Consider the following 22,140-nt stretch of genomic DNA (forward strand, 5'->3'; position numbering starts at 1 on the left):
TATATATATATATATATATGTTTTGAATAATAAATGTGCATGCGGTTTTACTGAATTAAATGCCATACGAACCAGCTAACAATCTTGACCATGCATTGTGTCTGATCACAAACATATCCGTTTTCACATAATCCATTTTTGCAGTAAAGTGATCTTTGTAGAAACATTCACAACCGTTACGGTAACCGCAAGTGTTGTTGATGTTTTGTTTTTTTCTTCTCAGCAATTCTCCACCCTATCTCTATATTAAATTTTCCATTTTGATGTCTTTTTCTTTGTATTTTTATGAACGATTTCATCTATAATTGGTCAAGTAAATACCATTTTTCCTCGGAGTTTATTTGAAGCAATAAACAAAATGGATGAATTTAATTGTTTACTCTTTAATTTATAAAGCTATAGGTACTAAACACTTGTCTTACTGCAAGCGATATCAAATGAAAACCTTAGGACTATATATAAATCATTTAACTGATAAAGCACATGACCAAGATAGCAAGACTTTATCTGAAATATCTATTTTACAAAGATAGTGCCCACTAAAGCCACTCTTTCTATTTTAGCAGTTTTGAGAAAGCCTTTATACGAGTTAAATAGTATTTTCCACATACGGGTATTTCATAACTGATGCGTCGCATCACATTCGTCAGCACCGGTATCTACAAGAACATAACACGGAACATTAATGATGTCCATCTTGCAATAATTATCTACGTATTCAGAAAAACCATGAGTCAACTCACTAACATATATATTCGGGCATTAATTAAGAATGTTGCTTCAAGATCCAGAATTCTTCCCGCAGTACTGGATCTTTCTAGTTTAAAGAATGGTAAGTATACATATCCCTTTCCCCAGCTACGACCAGGCCCTCTACCATGATGTGACTTATCCATACTACGTGGACAATACCGTGCAATATGCCCTAATATCTCGCATTGTCAACAAACAATATATGTTACGTGTACTGTATATATAAGAAGTATACTAAACTGACTGAAGTCGAACGGACCGTTTTACTCTTAGTTTATTGCATTCCGTATTGCATCCGCTTCAAACTCCCTTCCCTCTGTGCCCTCTTTTCATATAAAAATTTAAACGGCCAAACAAACATACAAAAGATGTAAAAGATATAATTTAACATGCATATAATAAAGGCAAGTAAACTGATTGCATGACAAGAGCTACTTCCCTTGGATGCATGGCTGTAGATACAACATGTAACAACACACATTGTGATTAAAATTCATATCTTTGTGAACGAACACATTGTAAAATGAATGTAGAAGAAAGATCCACATCCACATTTTCCAATTAAAAACAAATAAAGACTTATACGTACAATAAAAGAAATTAAATTAAAAATTGAAAGCAAATCATTTGTCATTTGTAATACTTACACTTTGACCAATATTGTGGTTGCTGGAATGTGAAATGACACCCACTCAACCCATGTCAACCCCTTTACCCATTTCACACACCCCGCCAGCCCACTCATCCTGCTCTGCCCTCTAAGACCGCTGCGTCCATTCCATCCATAACAACCACTCCTCAAAAGCTGACTTTGTAACTTGACGAGACCCTTAATATTTTTATGATCTGCGTATCTTTGCAAACGCCAGTTTAGTTAAACGTCGTATATAAAGGCCCAGTCACATCTCACCGGATTGCACGAACGGACAAGAGTACGCGCGAAAAACAGTCATCCGGTTATTTCCGTTGGCAAAAGTTGTCGCGCATGCATCTGGGGGTTGCAGCGTACCGGACGTTCAACGGTGAAAACGGATTACAAACGTACAAGGGACGGACAGCAACGGACGAACAACGGAATAACAACGAACGAACTAACGAACACCAACGGATAGTAACGAATTTACAACGGACAATTAACGGATAAAGAACATACAAAACGTAGGAGTACCGGAAAAGTAACGGACATACCGGACTAGCAACGGAGAAGAAACGGTCTAAAACCTGGGCCTCCGGAGTGCCCCAAAATCAGGGGGCATCCCCATGAAGCTGATGAAAGATTTTGGTCTTCCATTCGCAGCTCCTGCATTAGTTGGTCCATGGAGCTATAAACGAGCTCCATGGTTGGTCATAAAGACTAAACTGCCGTCTTCTCTGTGGACCAAGCCAGGCCCTAGACCAGCATTTACGCCGAGCACGTCTCTTCCTTCTCTTCTTAACTTGTTCATTGGTTTTGATGTTGGCTTCAATGATAAGCATCTGTGCTTTTAAAGCTGACAGTGTGTTCTGAAGCTTGAATCTTTCTGAAGGGTCCATGATGTAGGTGTTGACGGTAGAGGTTATAGGAGCAGAATGAGGCGTGGGACGCTTGGAGTGGACAAGGTGGAGGTACGCTGCATCTCCGTTCTATGTCCGTCTGTTATACTTTCCTGGCCTGAGTTCTTCCGTTTCTTCCGTGTAACGTCCGTTACCTATCCGTTCATTGTCAGTTCTATTCATTTACACTTCCGTTATTTCTACGTTAGCGTACGTCGAATATACGGTATAGGTACTGTACTTCTACGTTTCATCCGTTCTTTGTCCGTTAATGATCCGGTGAGCAATAGCAATAACCAGAGACGAACGGAGAAATACAGTATGCCAAACGCATACAGAACGAACAAAACGCATGCATGAGAAACTGATAAAACGGAAGCTTAACGGATTAGTAACGAATAAATAACGGAGACATTTTTCGGTGGATGTCCGTTCCAAGTTTTATGCATGTTCAAAATCGACACCGGACAAACCGGACCCTCCCGGTAATGAAACGTAAACGGACGGAGGAGAACCGCATACTAAACGGATACTAACGTACATCAACGGAGTGCCATTTTTTGTCTTCGTTCCCTCTCCGTTATTGCAATCCGGTGAGATGTGACTGGGCTTTAACACAGCAGATCACTAAACCTTGCTACGGACAACTTACCAGCTTCTCCGTTAGGGCCTATCACAAAACACAGTGACAAAAAGAAAAATGTTGAAAACATCCAACTATTTGCTATGATAATTACTAGGAACATTCCGATTTGTGCGTAGATTCTGACCACTGCAGAAATCATTATGGCACCTGCTGTAAGCGTGGAAACCGATGCCACGGCAACCGAAGGTCCTAAAACTTCAATTGCGAAGAGCACGCGTTTCCTGCGATCAGCGAATGGTGCGACTATGTACGCAACACCGTAATGCACAGTAAAATCGACTGCCAGTCCAACTGCAAGTGTGAACGTCAGTGATTCGAAGATATTTAACTCCCACCCAATAACAACAAGACATCCTATGGTCGAAAACACAATAAAGGTTATGGTCACAATGGCGTAAATCGATATGTAAATATTTCTTGTCGTTAAAACTAATACCGCAAAAGCTACTGTAAGCGATACAAGGAGTGTCATGGTCGTGCTATAAGTGAGACCCTGTTGTAAATCGTAGAATATTAACTGGGCATGTACCTGGGAGTACGCCCAACCTCCTCGCAATCCTGTCGGAGCCCGAGACATCTGCTCTTTCATAAATGAAGATACATTTCCCCAGAATTCGTCTACTGGGGTAAATTGATAATTAAGTAATACACTACTTTCCAAATTTAAATACATTGCTTTGATCGAATTGTCACGGTCAAATCTTAAACCGGGCGTGTAGCTGGAACATTGCTTCCTACTACAAAAGTTCAACATAAACTTGACAACGCAATAATTAAATGTTTCCGTTCGAAATGGAAAGTGAAGATTTTCGCAACAAGGGTCTCCGTTGAAAGATGAACAAGGTTTTCTCATCCATTCTTGAAACTCATCGATGTAACAAAAATTGTTTTGATCTTCGTTAAAGAAACTTTGCAGTTTAATATTCTTGCAAAATTCTGCTAACCATATTTGGCTATCATTGCTTCCAAAATTGAAATTTGGATCCAATTCTAGTGATCCAAAATCAGATGGGTCCCATGAATTTGAGTCAGTGGTTGGTAATATTCCCCAAACAAATGCCAAATTGAAATGAATTCCTTCCGAACTTTCAAAAGCCAAATTGGGTGAGTACATCTTGACATACTTTTCAAAAGGATGTTTGTCCGAAAGCAATTGAATTTCTGAACCTTCAGTCAACTTTAGTTTGGGATAATAAAATATGGCCACCAGACCAGCTACACCCATCAGCAGAAATATCGAAATCCAAAAGGATCTTACAGTCGTGATCAATTTTGGTAGTACGACGTTAAAGAAAAACTTTGGTGCAATGAGCAGATACTTGTAATATTTATCAACATTGTGAAGACAACAAATTAAACGCTTCCAACAATTCACCTTCTCCCCATCTTGATGACGCTCTTTTATCACAAAGTATTTGTCATGGATAACCATCATGCACGGTAGCCATGTGACGGTGTAAAGATAATTGGCGCCAACGACAGTTCCCGCGAAGACCGCGAAACATTTGATTGCAATGATATTGGATAAAGTGGTCACATACAAGGCAGATGATGTAGTAAAGCTGGTAACGAAAAGCGTTTTTAAGGCGTGACGGGTGGAGTCTTCAAGCACGAGTACTCGTTTCTCAGGAAGTGTTCCATATTTAATTTGAGCAGCTCTCCAAAGATCGACAAAGACAAATGTGTCATCTGCTCCAATACCAAGGATGAGTATAAGACTTGCAAAGTTGGCGAATGGGAAAAACGGAACATTGAAAACAACGGAATAAAAAAAGTAAGCAAATGTCACAGAAAATATCATATTCAAAATGGATCCGAATGTGATTAATAATGAACGAGTGTACACCCAAATGATTACAAATACCAGCAATGTTCCCAACGCCAGATAGAAAAAATCAGAAATCAACAGATCGCTAAAAATTTTACTTTTGAGTGTAAAGTCAAGAGCCACTATTTTTGTGATCGAGTCATCAGTACATTTGGTGTCCTGAAAACTATCTTTGTAGATTATTTCTACTCTCTCTTGGCAGGATTGAAACACGCATGTTATGAACGGAGAAAAAGACACAGTATATGTTAAGGCATCGTTTCCGTTATTTAAATTACTCGCAAATTGTACCGGAGTTAGATAGTGAAAGATCGTGTGGACTATTCCATTCGTTGTGCAATCTTTTGGTATATCGGCACAAGAATCTTTTGAATTCAAGCATTCGGTTAATGCACCAGAAATGTAAAACTCCGAGCAAGGAATTAAAATATCTTTAGCCCTCCCCACATCGATTTGAGTGATGTTTTCACAAAATGTTTTATTATTCAGCAATGCCACAGCGTAACCTAAGGACCAAGTCGGACAGCATTCTTCGGTTACCGGTCCTGACACCGTTTTCATAAAACAGCCAGAGAGGAAAGCTTCGTGCTGGCGAATCAATTTGCTTTCCTGGCGACAAATTGATTTTAGATGCTCTAATTCAAATAGAGACGAGGCACCGTTAGATGATTCAAAAACGATCTTCATATTGAAATCACCTATAAAACAAAACGAAATAATATTTGTTAATTCATTTCTATCAAACCAAACGTAAAGTCATAAATAAAATATTGCCTTTTGAGACGGAAGTAGGAGATATTCATACACCTGCGGTCCACTTTGCAAAGTTGCTATGATGTAATTATAAAGGAATTCTTAACACTGTCTTATATACCATTTTTTGACAAATAAATAACTTATAGCAACTGAAGTGAATAGAATCTCTACATTTTCCTTATTGTAACGCGTGGATGATCCGAGCGTAGAAGTGGAATAGTTAACAATAGATATATCTATGAAACGTATATAGCAGTTTAATTATTACACAAATAAAAATTAATTATAAGTATCGTGTTAATAATATGGTTTCTTAAAATTTGTCGTATAAGTGTGTCATAATGGGACGTATCACTAAGACTGCAGTTTAAGGAAACTGATTTCGTCGCATTTACGTGAATCGCTTTAGGTGAATGCCTTCAACAGTTCATTGTTCATTACACATACGTAATGAAATATTTCCTGCCAACAGTCAAATTCTTTCAAACTTACTTGGCAATGGACATTTATTCACTGGTGATGTTTGTCGTTTTCCTCTCTCCTCGTTATTCCAGTTGGAAGATCTACGTTGCAAGGCTAACACTTCAGAGAGATTATCATCCTCGGTGTATGGAACAGGAGACAAGTCATCTTGATTCTGTTGAAGCAGTTTCACGAACGCTAAGTCTCTGGAACTTAAGGTAGTTCCGCGAGTTTCAAAACCCTGATGACAATGAAGTTGATGGGACGATATTAACATGACACGTAATCATTCATGTCATGAAAAAGACTTGATGATGATGATATTTCTTATTGTGGACAGACAGATCTGTTTCGGACCATTCTAAAACAGGTGACAATCATTACACAACCGAGGGTTGCGCTAGGAATCTAAGCAATTTTTCAAAGATATATATATCCATATGGAAAAATGGCAGGTTTCGGGTTTAATAGCCGTATATATAGATATGAGTAGCCGCAATGTAGGCCGATATGAATTACGCCGAGTACCAAGGCTTTCCTACCACCATCTGATTTGGTTTAATTCACTTTGATACTTCTCTTGGACTAGCGCGGAAGCGATGTGACCGTTGGCGGACACCAAATGTAGTTCGTCACGGTACCTTTTGAGCAAATATTCAAAGATCGTCAACTAAATAAACTTGAGAACGAAGAAAAGGAAGTGGCAAATAAGTGCCTGAACTATAGCGTTTGTTTGACGGTAGGGTATTGAAAGTGTTCTGTAATGGCTCGGTTCTTCTAATAGTATATTAATGGGAACATGCGGATAGAAGTGTGGAATAGAATCAGGGGATTTATTCTCTCACGATAAAGAGAACAAGCTGTAACTTCTCCGAGGCTTAAGGCCAACGAACTCGAACGCAACAAGGCGAGCCAAATGCAATGTCCAAGAAACATGACATGTCAAATTAACATGATAAAATGCATCTCAAGTCTCTGCAGGCGTCCAGCGTAACTGACTCTATGATAGATTTACATATTATTTTATTCCCATTAATCCTTAATTTGACTCATTATCGTTTCCGGAAAATCTCCAAGTAGGCTGTGCAGAAGCTCTCTCGGAATATCACACGTCAGATGCTTATCTCCGTAACGCGAGTTGCGTCTCTGAAATCATTTGTTGGCTTGTGGGATAATCGGAAACGCGTGTAGCCAACTGAGAGAATTGAAATGAATGTTGTACCTCTGTTCCGCCCGTAACCTTAGAACTTAGAAGCCAGTAATTAGGAACTACTATAGTGAAGAACACATGCGAGCTCTCCTCCCGGGCTCCGCAAAGACCGATTATTAAAGTGGCCATGACACGAAAATGTCAAAGTCCTATATTTTTGGGATCCATCAAAGAATGTTCTCTAGAACATGTATCAACCAATCTGCCAGTTTAAAACTTGATTTTTCAAGTCGAAAATTGAGAATGAATTTACCCTTTTCGGCGTTTGAAACTTTGTTTACTCGAAAATTTTCCGATTCGCATGACGTCATGTGACGTCACGTTTTGAACACATTTGTTGTCGCTGCTTTACGATCCTCCGAACATACCATTCACGTACACAGTAGACAAGTACACATACCACTAGTAGTTACCAAACAAAACACCGATCACAAGTGCGATATCAAATCAAAATTTCCTGTGAAATGGCGGATCCAGAACCAATTGCGGCAACCGAAGTTCAAAGTGATAATGGTTCTTCACTAGGCAGTGAAATTGGGCTATAATTAGAGTGCCCTTTCTCATATTCGAAGCAGAGAGTGAAGGCGATGATCATGCCAATATTGAACCGAACGTTGAGGGTGGACCTGAGGTGTTAGAATCGTATCAGTTCGAGCCTGTTAAACGAGCCGAAATTGAAGCTCCACAACATATCGAAGAAGAAATCCGTTCGAAACCATTGCAAGGAACATACAACGTGGTAAGAATTTATTAACGAAGCATTTAAAAACAAAATCCAGTCCATTTTGTGCATGTGTTGTTGGAATTCGCGGAACACCCTAAACCGTATTCTGCGTTGTGTTACGGTAACTTACAACCCATATGTAGAGTGTGTAGTACTAGTAGGGTTGGTTGCATACTGAAAGTTTCTCGAAAGTTTGGCTCGGGGATGTAAGTTGCATTATGCAGCCATGCTAGGTAGGCATATGTGTTATTTCATACTCATTATTACTTGGCTAGTACTTTGGCCTGGAGTTTTGCAAATCAATTTTCTGAAACAAAAGAATGTTTCATGATACATGGAAGGTGTAAAATCACAACAAATGTAACCATAACTGTACATTGTATGCCTGCTTGTTATTGTGGACATCATGGCCAACATTAATACATTTTGAACTTTCGTAATTTTTTTCCCAGGCAGTACAGATACATAGCCTACGGCCAACAGGTGCAATGATACTTGGGGTTCCTAGCAAGACACGTCAGGGTTGTGCTACCCTCATGTGCAGTCCAAAGGATCAGAAGTGATTTTCCAGCCAATGGTCATTACACTGGATTCAAGTTGCCAGGAGAAAACTCATTGTATAGGAAGCCTTGGTTGAGAAATTCCTCCAGAAACACCTTTTCTAAACTACGATTGTGTTGGATTATCAATCCGTCAGGGTTCCCTCAGTGTTGATATATTGAAATTCAAGACTTTTAATTCAGGATGAAAAGGTTATTTTCCAGACCCAACATCAACAATGAAAGAAAAGGCATGTTTTGAAGCATTTGGACACAAGTATTGGCGTGACCGTGATGTCATATAATATGTGCATAAGGGAACGGGCATTGACCTTTTTAGGGGCATTTACCTCCCAGACGTTTGATTTGTACCTTTAATCTGGAAGCCAAAATATCCATATCACCAATGATATTTGACAGAAAAGTCATAATAAAGACCAATGGAGGCAGCAGAACTCTTGAATGTTTAGACTTTGTTTCTTCAGCAGCAGTTGGTTTGTTTTGTAGTCTTTCTTCAAAAACTCAGCTGTACACCCTGTTAATGGTCTTCGATTGTTTTGATGCGTGTCATGCTGTGTTTCACATTGCCCATCAGTGTTGTACGTGTCGTCGTGCTTGTGTAACATTTTTGCATGTGAGTTACTTCGTGCAGTGTTTCTTGGTTTAAATAACCCTTTATTGTATTTGCTTCTGGATTATTCTAATTAATTTGTCACAACAACGATTGATAGCGATGGACATGCAACTGCTTTGTAGGCTTAAAGCCAAAAAATTCATGTAAGTTGTTTTCTTTTAACCTCCTTTGATGTCACAAATTACATTAGTGTAATTTAAGAATGATAATGTTTATGGAAAGTACAGTTTTACTTTTATGTCATATAATACAATGATTGTTGTTAATGTTAGTTCAGATTGTCCAGAATGACTGTCTAGAACTGATATTGAATAAGTTTTGTTCAATGATTTAACACTTGAACTATGTTGTGTGAATTTTTGGCTCTGTGACTTTAAAATAAATCGCTTTGAGATTTAATTAAACACCCTTTGGAATAAAATCTTTTCACCTACCTATTTTGACCCATCCCCATTACCCCCACTCCCTCCACAACATAAAAAATGGTTTTCCTGGAATAGGAATAAGAAATTACTGAGATTTGTTCACAAGAAGATGTAACCCATCGCTTCTGAAGCTAACCTCATAGCTTATTAGTATACAATAGAGCAATGAAGGGGGTGTTAATTTAGATGATACAGTAAAATCTCTTCGTCTATTGCGACTTCAGTGTAGTAACGCTAATACTATAGTACTACTAGTGCTCGGCGCGCTATCTCCTAAGGATCGCCACTTGCCCCATTGGAGGTTTCCTGTTCCCCGATCTGGTCTTCAGAGTAGTTTTTTGTGGATTACTTGACAGAAGAATGACTCTTTTATGTCGAACCGTTAAAGTCCATTTGTTTTATTTCATAACAAAAAGGAGGGATCGTAGTATGCTTCCGTGAAGTGTTCGCTTCATTCGGAGCTGCATACTGGCTAGGCCCAGTGAAATCGGCGCTGGTGTTGTGCACTAACTTGGTCATAATCGCCGTGTGTTTTTCGTCCTTCAGCCATGGATGAAGGCTAATTGCATGGGTAATGATATTTATGCAGCCCCCAACAACACAACGGACCGGCATTTCTCTCGGATAGTTTACAACAGTTGTAAAACAAACTTGAAATTTCTAACGATATAGCGTAATACAGTGGTTGTTCTCTCAGTGTAAATGTGCGTGTACTGTATATATGGAACGGTATGATCGTCGCGTATCCGATACATGCCTGGGCTTTGCACGTGTGTTCCTAACATGACGTCATCATTGTCTTGTTGTGAAATCGCATTCTCAGATATCTATTTTCGGATGCGAATATTAAAACGTTAATTACTAATTAGTCCTTGAGGTTTTCAAGGTGTTGAGGATAGTTTTCAACATAGATTTTCTCATAGATTCAGAGGAAGTTACTCTCGATGAGTTGGATTTTTCGTGTCATGGCCTCTTTAAGGTTGTAACATGTTTACGTTCATCTTGACGGATGAGGCGAGAATTTACGTGAAGAGAGCGAGACTTTGGAAATTTGACAAGCTGAGAGTAAATGTGATTGTTCATGAAAAAGACAAATCTTGTCTGTGAAGAAGCAAGCACATGAACTATGAGATTTTGAATGAGTATGGCCTGCCGGTGTCATAGTAACCCGAGACATCCACGTTAATTGCTTTTCAGCATGTACACTTTATCTTCCAGTATTAGACATATATATAGGAAGCCATCGTATACTTTCTCAATAAAGATACGTTAGGAGCGCTATGGTTGCCTGACAACTACCTGCCTCAGTGCTGTATTGAATCAGCTCAAATCCTCCAAAATTAGTTTTAAAACATTCAAAATTGTAATAAAAGTTTACAACAAAACGTCACCCTAACTAAACTGCAACCTTCACTGCAGGGGCTACCATAACTTAGTATATAAGGGAAACTCACCAAAATCGGCTCATCAAAATTTGGTATTCCATGAATAAGGAAAGCGATTGTCCCACCGCTCGCAGTAACTAGGAAGAGCAACACGCTGATAAGAATAGGAAAACGATCTATTGACTTCGAATACCTGAAAGAGCAGAAAAGAAACCCGTAATTGGAGATTTCTGCCTCTAAATAGGAAGAAAGATTCAATTTTTAGTCTCATCATTTCTCCAGTTTCATTATCCTATCAGGATATTAAATGGGATATGATGCATCTTTCTTTTCAAATTGAAATCAACCAGATTCCTATCGAACCTTCTTATTCTCATTATATTAAGAATAATTCTAAGAATTGCCCATGTTTCGTAGATAACTCTATGATTGTTCCAATTATCGGTGTGTCATATATGCCCCACCCGTTTCGGCGTCTTAGTGTTTTTTGTTACTGTCACAAATGGTTGTATAACAAGGATGCCATGCAAGACCCAACACACCCTTTGTTTGAGCACTACATCATACAACCGCTCTGGACTGCGTTTATGCCCACCACGCATAATTAGAGCCCGCTACAGATACTCATTTGTGCCTAGTTCTATCCCATATATTTAATTCACAAGTGAGAAGATAAGCTTGTTATTTGTAAGACTTACTGAATATATGTTTGTATTACTGTATGTGTATCGCAGTCTATTGATACTTATACTATTGCTTCTTTTTTTCCGTTTACATCCTGTGTAAGCCGATTTTCCGATTGTGGACAGTAAATTCAATTCAATTCAAATATGTCTTTGCTTTTAACCTTTAGCTTAGGAATTTACCGCAAACACAACAGACAAGTTACTTTACTTAAAGCAAACCTGACCTCAAATATTTCTGCTTCGCTGCCTAAGAAATCAATCTTACCAATTGAAATACGTTATCAATGAAACTAACCGAAGGGACGATTCATCAAAACAAACAAAAAACAAAAGTAGCTAATATTGGTATTACCAACACTGGTAACGTAGGTACTTTTCCCCTTATTTTTCCCATGTATTTGTCATTTTCAAAAAAAAGCTTTTGGATCTATACAGATCAAACAGGATGCTAACCAATTCGAAATAATTTGTGCTTTATATGCGGACACCCTAACCAGGTGCGTATCCAGGGGGGGGCGTTGGGGGCGCGCGCCCCCCGGGTAAGGAAAAGAGGAGAGAAAAAAAGAGAAGAAAAAAGGGAAAAGGAGGGGGAAAAAAGAAAAGGAGGAGAGGAAGGAAGGGAAAAGAAAAAGAAAAAAAGAGGGAAAAAGGAGAAAGGAGGGAGTAGAAGATAGCCAAGACCTCGGGAAGAGAAAGAGGAACAGTCATAGTTAAAGCGCTGATCCCTATTATATACACAGGTAGCCAGTGACAGATCAAGGATTACGGAAGGGGTGTGCGCCTCACCCTACCCCTTACATCGACAACTCCATTTTTGACGTTTCCATTTTTCCTCTCTCACTAATGTATCTATATAAATACTATGTATGGTCTATCATAACGCGTGTGTGTGTATGGACGCCTTAAACAATTGTAGAATTGTGCTATATGGAACCAACTGTGGCTGGTCTTGAACTCGACCGAGTCGTAGGGGAACATTTCGGGAAGGGGGCGACCGCCCCCCCCCGGACCGCCCCCCCCCCGAGCAAATTTTCTTTATGACATCGCTAGTAATTTCAAAATAGACAATGCTTAGGTGCAACTTACAAGGCCTGGGAAGTGTCATTTCCAGCGATCTGGGAGGCATTTTCGGCCAAAATTTTTCTTGTACGCTTCGCGCCAACTCATGGTGGCGCTTCGCTTAGATAGTTTGCCTACAGGCAATTACTCGCTACACGCCTGTTCGAATTTGTAAAGCAAAGAGCAGATATAACATCATATCAGTGAGCATTGAAATGCATTTTCCACGATGAACAGCCTCAAAAACTGTCTATGTGTGTAGTCAAAGGCATAGGAGCCCAATTGGATTTGGGGGCTGTAATGACTTGCCCGAAAAAAAAAGCCAACATTTTTCGCGCGCAAAGCACGCGTTCAACGTATCGATGCCAATATCATATAAGCAAACATCGGTCATTATATTGCATGGCATCGTGTACCGCACGGTACGTCAAAGTTGCACAGTATACCGCCAAATGCTAATGTAAACAACGAAATATCTTATGTAGATGGAGAAAAAGCATACGGATCCATTTATGTCAAAACTCTCTTTTACAGTAGTAATGTCGGCCAAGCTTAGAACTTTATTTTAATTACCACGGAGATAATTTTTAAGCTATTCATTGCTATTTATTTTTCTTTCAGTAGGTGTCCGAAAAAAAATTGGTTGCGGGGGGGGGGGGGGGCTGCAGCCCCCGCCTCCTACGGGACCTACGCCTATGTGTGTAGTGTTCGGTTTCGATATACCTGATATCGGAAATATCTGGTATATTTCTGTTCCTTCAACCAAGTTTTACAATAGCCATTATAAGAGGTTGCAATATTTCTACACCAATAAATTAACTCTGTCTGAATTTTCGAAAATTTCCTGACCAACATTATTCATCATACTTTCCTCTACTCGTGCAATTTTTACCAGTCTGTTAGAGGTTGCAGGAGGTTTCTCTATATTGGTTATCCATAGATTGAATTTTGTGCAACATTATGGGTATGTTTTGAAGTGAATTTATTCACGAGAAATGTGAATTTTCAAATTCTCAACAAATAATGGGCTTAAAACCTTGAAAAGTGGGGCTTTCGGATATTGTGGGCCGTGACGTAGAATCACCTACAAAAGCAATGATCCATAGGACATGCAATGAGGTCGAACATGATGTGTGACTGGTGACAATCTTCAAAAAGGTTATGGATGGAAAAAAAACTTTTGGGAAATACTTGGTTCTCAGGCAAAAGTGTACATCTGGTTGGTCATTTTCAAGCCCGAGAAGTGCCATTTCCGGTGATCTGGGGGGTATCAAAACCAAAAATTTTCTTGTACGCTCCGCGCCAACCGATGGTGGCGCTCCGCTTAGATAGTAATTCGCGCACCCCGGGTTCGAAAATCCTGGATAAGCGCCTGCTAACCACTAGGCTATGGACGCTGAAAATCGTAATGAGTTGGAAAATCAAGAACAGTGAAAAACTTTCAGCCTCCACCGGGATTCGAACCACGGGCCTTCCGCTCTGCACGCGGACACCCTAACCACTAGGCTATATATATATATATATATATATATATATATATATATATATATATATATATATATATATATATATATATATATATATATATAATAATCATAATAATAATAATAAAGGCTTATAAGCACAACTACTACAGTAAACTGTGTGCACTGCTGTGCTGGAAAACAACTAAATAAATGCCAAGGTAACGATACAGAAGTTAAACCTGGTCGAGATTCTGGCTGAAATCAGAACCATTTACAAATAGGTAGTGTTTAAATTGCCTCTTAAAAGTAGCAGTATTTTGGATTTCTTTAAGGCTGTCAGGAAGCTTATTCCACAATTTAGGTCCAGCCTTGGCAAACGAGCGATACCCATTCGAGGATTTAAATCGAGGCTCTATCAATAAATTATTTCTGCTACGGTCATAGGTTACCAATATATCATGGATATATTTAGGACCCAGTCCTCTAACAGACTTTAAACACAATTAAAATTATTTTAAAGTACACCCTCTCCTTGATTTTAAGCCAATGGAGATCATGGAATAGATCAGTCACATGATCATATCTACTTTTACCATATATCAATCTTGCAGCAAAATTTTGAATAGATTGGAGTTGATCATATAAATGTTGGTTGATACCAAAATAAAGTGAGTTACAATAATCAATATGCGAAATAATCATGGATTGGACAATAATGCTTAACTCAGACTTAGTAAGATAAAATCGCATTTTAGAAATATTTCTATGATTCTTTTAAAGCACCTGGATTTAAGTGAACATATTTGATGCCGAAAAGACATGGTATCGTCAAAATGAACACCAAGGTTACGAACAATTTGGTCAAAACGTACACAATCAACAGAGTCAAGAATAACACCCTTGATGTGAATCAGTTTTAGTATTGTAGGGGGACCAAATACAATTATTTGGGTCTTGCCGGGGTTGAGTTGCAAATAATATTTGCGCATCCAACGTTGGATACAACCAAAGGAGGATTGCAGAGAGTCAACCAGAACTGATTCTTGATTATGGTGCTTGAAGTGTTTATAAACCTGGTGATCATCTGCAAAACCATGAATATTAAACCCCTTCTAGAAACTTCAGCGTAAAGTGCGCGAATATAGATGTTAAATAAGACCGGACCCAAAACAGATCCCTGTGGCACACCAAACTTAATAGTAATCTGATCAGAAGTACAGCCCCCTATTCTAACTCTTTGAGATCTGCCCACAATAAAACTTTTAAACCAGTTTAGGACAATACCAGTAATACCAATTTCATTAGATAACACAGACAAAAGTACATTATGGTCAATGGTGTCAAAAGCCGAGCTTAAGTCAAGGAGTACAAGCACAGTGGCATGTCCACTGTCACTGGCAACTAATATATCATTAGTTACTCTCAAAAGGAGGGTTTCGGAACTATGGTATTTTTTTGTAAGCAGATTGCCTGGAAATATTGAGGCTATTTGAGTGCATGTGAGTATTCAATCGTTTAAGAACAACTCTTTCAATCAAGTTACCCAAAAAAGATCCATGCTGCCAGTGATGAGAGACAAATTAACGAGATGACATATGCAATGAAGAAGAAAATCAATATTACTTTGTAGGAGATCTCTCGGAAATATGTCACTAGGGGAACATTTAATTCCAGTATCATTAATTATCTCCCTTAACTCATCAATACTGGTAGGTTCAAACTGAGATAAGACAACTCCACGAAAAGCATTATCAAGTTGTTCAGAATCTATGTCAATGTTCTGAAAATTAGACCGTATTTGTGCTATTTTGTCGTTAAAATACTCATTAAAGTCATTTGTAAGAGTTTGTAGAGAAACAGTAGGTGGAAGGATTTTGGTTTGATTTTTATCAAGGAAATTATGCACAAATTTGTGAAGGGCTTTGGAATTCCCCTCACAATTTTGGAGCTTGATTCTAAAGAAATCCCTTTTCTTTGAACGTGCCATTGTTCGTAGTGTCCTTTCTAACTTGAAGATAGACGTCTTTGTCAACAGTTAGACCAGAGTTATGCCATTTCCTTTCTGCTTTCCTCGAAGACGCCGCTGATTTACACAATCAGTGTCAAACCAAGGTTCCGTGTTAACAACTTTTATTCGTCTGGTCACTAGTGGGGCATGTTTATCTAGTATCAAAGCGATTTTTGAATTATCTATGTCAACTGCATCTTTGAAATTCGTAGTTACTGCTTCGTAGTTGGAAAATTCACGGTTTATATCACAGGAAAGGGCTTTTGCATCAACAGACTTCACGTTTCTAAAGGATATATCTTTATACTGATGCTGATCGCAGCTGAGTAAAACATCAAACTTAATAGGAAAATGGTCGCTCAACGTAATATTATCCAGAACGTTAACAGTTTTTAGATCAACAAGATGCTCACTGGCAACCACAACATCCAATGTATGACCAAGATTGTGTGTAGGTGAATTCACGTACTGTATAAGCCCAAATGAGTTCAGAGCATCAGCAAATTGAGAAGAAGATTTGGCAGTAGAGATATCAATATGAATATTCATATCACCACATAAAATAATATGATCATTATGGATCATCACATCTTGCAGGAAGTTATCAAATTCATGTAAAAACCATGTAACCAAAACAGACCGCAGCCGGTATAGCGAGATTATCAGCAGTTTCGAATTATTATTACACTTCAGTAAGAGTGAAGTGTACTCAAATGAAGTAAAGTTTCCAAGAGAAATGGTTTTAACGTCGAAGTCAGGTTTATAAATAATCGCAACACTGCCCCCGCGTTGGTTAGTTCTGAAGCTATGGGTAATATTGTAGCCAAATTCTTTGATGACACTTGTAGTTGGATTAATGTAATCAGTGAACCAAGTTTCCCTAATGAGTCCAATATCAATGTTATTGTCAGTTAAAAATATCATGACATCTTCAGTTTTGTTGTTCAATGACCTAACATTCCAACAGACCATTTTCAAAGGTGAATTGACCTGATTTACTGTCTCTAGTTTTTTGAAGAATTATAAAATGATATGCTTTTATGAAGTTTTTTCTGCTCATTAATGTAGCAAGGACAGGAAAACGAAAATGCAGCGTGAGTAAACTGACGATCATTGTCGGCTTTCTTACAATTTACACAGGTAAAGTTTGGTGACTCATCATCCTTGTGGTCACAATCTTTGGTTTCGTGTGCTTCTGCACATATTGCACACACTTTAGCTTCCAAACAATCACGGGCAAAATGTCCAAACTTCTGGCAAGAGTTACATCGCTTAACAAAGAATCTGTCATATACTTTACAGGAGTGAGATCCCACATAAATGCGATCAGAATTACACTGGATAAGTTTTGTAATGTTGTTGCTTACTCTAACAGATGCCTGGAAGGTTTTGGGGTCGTTTCTGAGGGGCTTGACAGCGAGGATGTTAAAGATTTCTTTTTCAGAATTTTCACACAATTCAGCAATCTCATGATTCAGTTTTATGATATTATCCTTTAAGATATCAGGGCTTATGTTGGAGGTCAGTCCAACAATGGAAATGGTTGGCAATTTGACAGTGGTTTTTTTTAATGAGAACTGGGGAAATAAATCCCCCATCTGAGATTTCAGAGTGTCACGTGCATGCTTCATTGGTGGGCATATATATTTATATATATATATATTAAATATAAATATATATATATATATACATATATATGTATATATATATATATATATATATATATATATATATTTATATATATATATATATATATATATTTATATATATATCACCATCGTTGTCTGTATGGGTGAACATTTTTACATATCCCAATTCTCTTGGAACTTTGAACTAACCGGATTTAACCCTACAATGACGTTTTTACCCAACGTTGGTTTGATGAATACGACGAACCCAATTATGCAGAGTTAAATCAACTATTTTTTGTGATTTATATATTGACAGTTATCCATCCGTGCATAAAGTAAACAGTTATAATAAAGAGGCAATTTTAAGGGCAGAATACCCGCAGCCATAACGAATGCGCTAAGACGTAATTTTAAAGCGGTTTGTGAAAAACGGTACGACATATTTTTAACGTGTACATTGAAGTCGTGAATTTACACCATGGCATTAATGCAGAATTCCTTCTTTTTATCTGGTTGACCTTTGCTACTATTATAATAAGAGTATAATAATAATATTCGGTTCATATAGCGCTTTATACCAGCGATAGGTCTGAAAGCGCTTTACAGACGTTATATTACCCCTGGTCAACGATAACCTGTCCCAGAGACAATCCCTCCAGGTGGCTGCAGTTATACTGCGCCCAATGACAAGTTACCTCACAAGGTACCCATTTAACCCCTGGGTGGAGAGAGGCAATTGAGATAAAGCATCTTGGACACAATGTAATGAACTAGGCAGGAATGAAACCAGCAATCAATCCTTAATCGCTAATGCCACTATATTGCCTTACAGATTAATGAATCAACGTTTCAAGAAAATTCACCCAAGAAAGAACTTGGGCACGAAATACAAACATACAAACGACTAATCCACTATCAACCCTAGTCCCCTTGCATCGACACTGTGAGATCAACGAGATCGCGATTTCCATAGAAAGTTAACATATGCTACACATGATCTGAGCCAAATGGCCGGGAAGGCTGTAATGCATTCCGTAAGTAGTCAATCTGTGGCTTCTTAAGAAAAGTCCCCCAGGAAAGAACCGGGGCACGAAAACCACACAACGAACAGGCTGATCCGCCCTCAACCCCAGTGCTCTATTGCATCGAGAGTGTGACTGTGTGATCATCGTCAGGTGTGTATCACGATTCCCTACGAGGGGAACATACTGCTACACAAGATCTTAGACAAAGGCCGAGTCAATCTGTGACTTCTAAATTAAAGGAGATTGACAGCTTAATTACCTGTAAGTGTCTTTGCGGTATATATACCAACTCCGTGTATTTGCGAGAACTTGAGAAAACTTTAAGTTTAGCACAAAAAACCAACAAGTTTAAACGCGATAAAAAATGACATGATTAATTAAACATATTATGTGCATACGCTGGCACCTACATCACCTAGACAAGATAACCTACAAACATTTGGGTAACAATTCTACTATGAATATGCAAATTTGACAGAGTCCCGATGTATCGTACATTATACAAATCAGTTATAAAGTGTAATTACCGTCGCTCATTGCGTCCTGTTATTTTACAGAAACGGACAATGAACGTTAACTAACGAAGAATGCATATGCGAAATTACGTTTACCGCAATGTTAGCCATTAAACAATGTGAATATTGTACAAACGGCGTGCCACAGTAATTTAAAGTCAAACGTTCACCTTAACATTACGCCTTTCTTTCTTTTTTCTTTCTTTCTTTTTGTCTAAATATTTTTATTTAACAGTGTATACATTTATGTTTTATGTTTAAAAATTCACATCCACTGCTTGCTTAATTAGCGGTTATGAACGTGAAGTTCACCCATATTTTCCACGTACACATATATACAGGGTGACCCAGTTTGCTATGACCTATATAAGTGAATCTGGTATATAGGCTAGCTAAGTGGTACCATATCATCCCAAAAGGAAAAAGAAAGAGGTGAAAATACAATTGCTCTTAATGTTTCGAAATCTATAACCTATCTTTAACATATATTGCTTTAAAGACTAAATTTCAACCAACTAGTTTACCGTCACATGTGAAAACCAGAGCAGCCTTCAATAACATACAACACAATTTGTCGTTGCCAAATTTGTAACGTGCTGTATATAGCTGACATTGTATGATAAGCATGTTAATGCACAAGTCATATGTTTTCCATTTGCCTTCCGTTTTGCACCAACGACCTAATTGACCAAAAAGTCCAACCAGTAAATTAATTGATGAGCCTCAGACAGGGGGTAGGCAGCTTCCAAAACGTGGTGGTGGGGGGGGGCACAACAAGGGGACGTTCTCATTTTCACAACCACCACTCGTAATGCCATAAACCGATACACACCGGCCATAACATTTAAATATATATATGATGTGTTAGAATGCTACCAATACTTTTACGGTGCACGTGAATGATTCAAATAAAATATTAAAATTAACAAAGGCTTAAGCTATCCAAAAGACAGTTCTTCATCAAAGGGGCACATTTTATTTGCCAGTTGGGCACATTTGCTATTTTGGAAAAAAAGTGGGGGGAGGGCCCCCAATGCCCCCCCCCCCGGCTCCTACCCCCTGGCCTCAGATGTTTACTTGTTTTTCAAGTAATGAAAAGGCAACTGCAAATTAGACTGATAACAGCGTTTCTTAAAAGTCTATCATAGTACATGTTATGCTTTTTAAGAAGATATCCACCCGATACATACAGAGAACACAGTAACTACTGTAAAATCTTTTTGTACTTAAGTATAAACTGTATCGTACTGATAAATCGGTAGCATGTGCTATTAGGATTACAGCAAGAACTGGGGTTACGTGTAACCCCAACAAATTCAGTTCAATGCATTTGTTGGGATTACATATATCCTGAGTTCTTTCTGTAAACCTAATAGCACGTGGTATACCGATGTATCATATTTATCAGCACGATCCAGATTTTACTTTGGTACAATACTTTAAGATTTACAGCAGTTATAATGTGTTCTCTGTGTGAATCGGTTGCGATATCATACAATGTATAATTCTTACCCGTACAGAAACCCAACTTTATTATCTTCTTCTGTTGTTGCCTGGATATCTTCTGGCGTTTGATCAGACATGGTAAAATCTGACAATAATTTCTTGATATTGTATCTGTGAATGCCTTTCGAAAACAGTTCACAACAGTAATGTACAGTGGAGTGTTACACATAGGCCTATATATACATATATACAGGTCTTTTATGTGTCATATACCTCATATAACTATTTCCACATGACTGATTTTTGACAGTATATTGACCAATTAGGAGGTGTCTTAACAAAGAGCAGTGGGAACTTGTCGAAACGTAGTAGCAGCTGCCTGTATGGTCTCTCATATAATGTTAAGTCTTAAGTGTATTAAAGGCGGCATACTCCACGTCTATATCAACCCGACGAAGTGTTCTCCTTCTGGAAAAGTGCCACAAAAAACAAACAAAAAACAGTAAGAGAACATCGTTTTGAATGAAAGTACATGTGCTGCGAAAACTGTAGCAATTTTAGATCACTTAAAGAAGAACAATAATGACAGAAAACAAACCCTCCAATTTCTTCACAGAGTGTAATTTACATTTTACTTAACAACATACTTTTTTTTTGGTCATTTTTCAAATAGCACACCGGGAAGTTATAAACAAAGGGAATTAAAAAAGGTCAGTGAATGACGTCACTAAATGCTGATCTTCATATTCATAACACTATTCAATAAGGAGCTGTACGTGATTTTCGTATCCTCATATAACTGTTATTTTGGTTTAATTTAGGACGCAATGTTCATAACCTTAATCAAAATTAAGTTCATTGTGGTTTCTTGATAATCTCACCACGTATGTAAAAGTTGTATGGAATTTTGCAACGATTTCTCCTCCACTACGTTGTTCAGGTGCATTGAATGTCCAATAAGTTGTAGCTTTTAACCCTGCACATGTATGAGACCACATTACTCGGTTTGGCGCGCTAATCGGTCGAAGACCTGAAGTGGAGTAACCTGGTATTTGGAATGCCAAAAGTACGGAACGCCAAAAGGACCACAGGTGGCGTTGCTACCCTTAACAGCAGGTGCTAGGCTTCTCAAACAGGAGGTGCTACTACTCTAAACAGGAGGTATTACTACCTAAATAGCAGGTGATAGGCTACTCTAAACAGGAGGTGCTACCACTCTAAACAGGATATGTGACTACCCTAAACAGGAGGTGCCACAGCCCTAAACAGGAGGTGCTACCACTCTAAACAGGATATGTGACTACCCTAAACAGGAGGTGCCACAGCTCTAAACAGGAGGTGCTACTGCCCTAAACAGGAGGTGTTCCTACCCTAAACAGGAGTTAATACTACCCTAAACAGAAGGTATT

General features: G+C 38.4%; 1 protein-coding gene across 1 annotated transcript; it reads right to left on the reverse strand.

Annotated features, from left to right (window-relative positions):
- Positions 1 to 509: 509 nt before the first annotated feature.
- On the reverse strand, positions 510 to 20,959 carry LOC139980931 (protein dispatched homolog 1-like). The gene is made up of 4 exons (XM_071992982.1): positions 20,798 to 20,959; positions 10,965 to 11,088; positions 6,009 to 6,219; positions 510 to 5,458 (listed from the first exon to the last, which is right to left on the reverse strand). The coding sequence occupies exons 1-4, from the start codon at positions 20,866 to 20,868 to the stop codon at positions 2,898 to 2,900; spliced, it is 2,967 nt and encodes a 988-aa protein (XP_071849083.1). The 5' UTR covers positions 20,869 to 20,959; the 3' UTR covers positions 510 to 2,897.
- Between the last annotated feature and the right edge of the window lie 1,181 nt (positions 20,960 to 22,140).

This window comes from Apostichopus japonicus, chromosome 15, assembly GCF_037975245.1.
Source record: "Apostichopus japonicus isolate 1M-3 chromosome 15, ASM3797524v1, whole genome shotgun sequence".
NCBI classification, from domain to species: Eukaryota; Metazoa; Echinodermata; class Holothuroidea; order Aspidochirotida; family Stichopodidae; genus Apostichopus; species Apostichopus japonicus.

Bases quoted from the DNA above. Each gene is read 5' to 3' on its own strand.
- LOC139980931 (XM_071992982.1), bottom strand. From the start codon at position 20,868: ATGTCTGATCAAACGCCAGAAGATATCCAGGCAACAACAGAAGAAGAT. The intron at 6,220-10,964 runs GTGAGTTTCCCT...CATTGTCATCAG, and splicing joins ATTTTGATGAGCCGATTTTG to GGTTTTGAAACTCGCGGAAC. The intron at 5,459-6,008 runs GTAAGTTTGAAA...TTTGTTTTATAG, and splicing joins GAATAAATGTCCATTGCCAA to GTGATTTCAATATGAAGATC.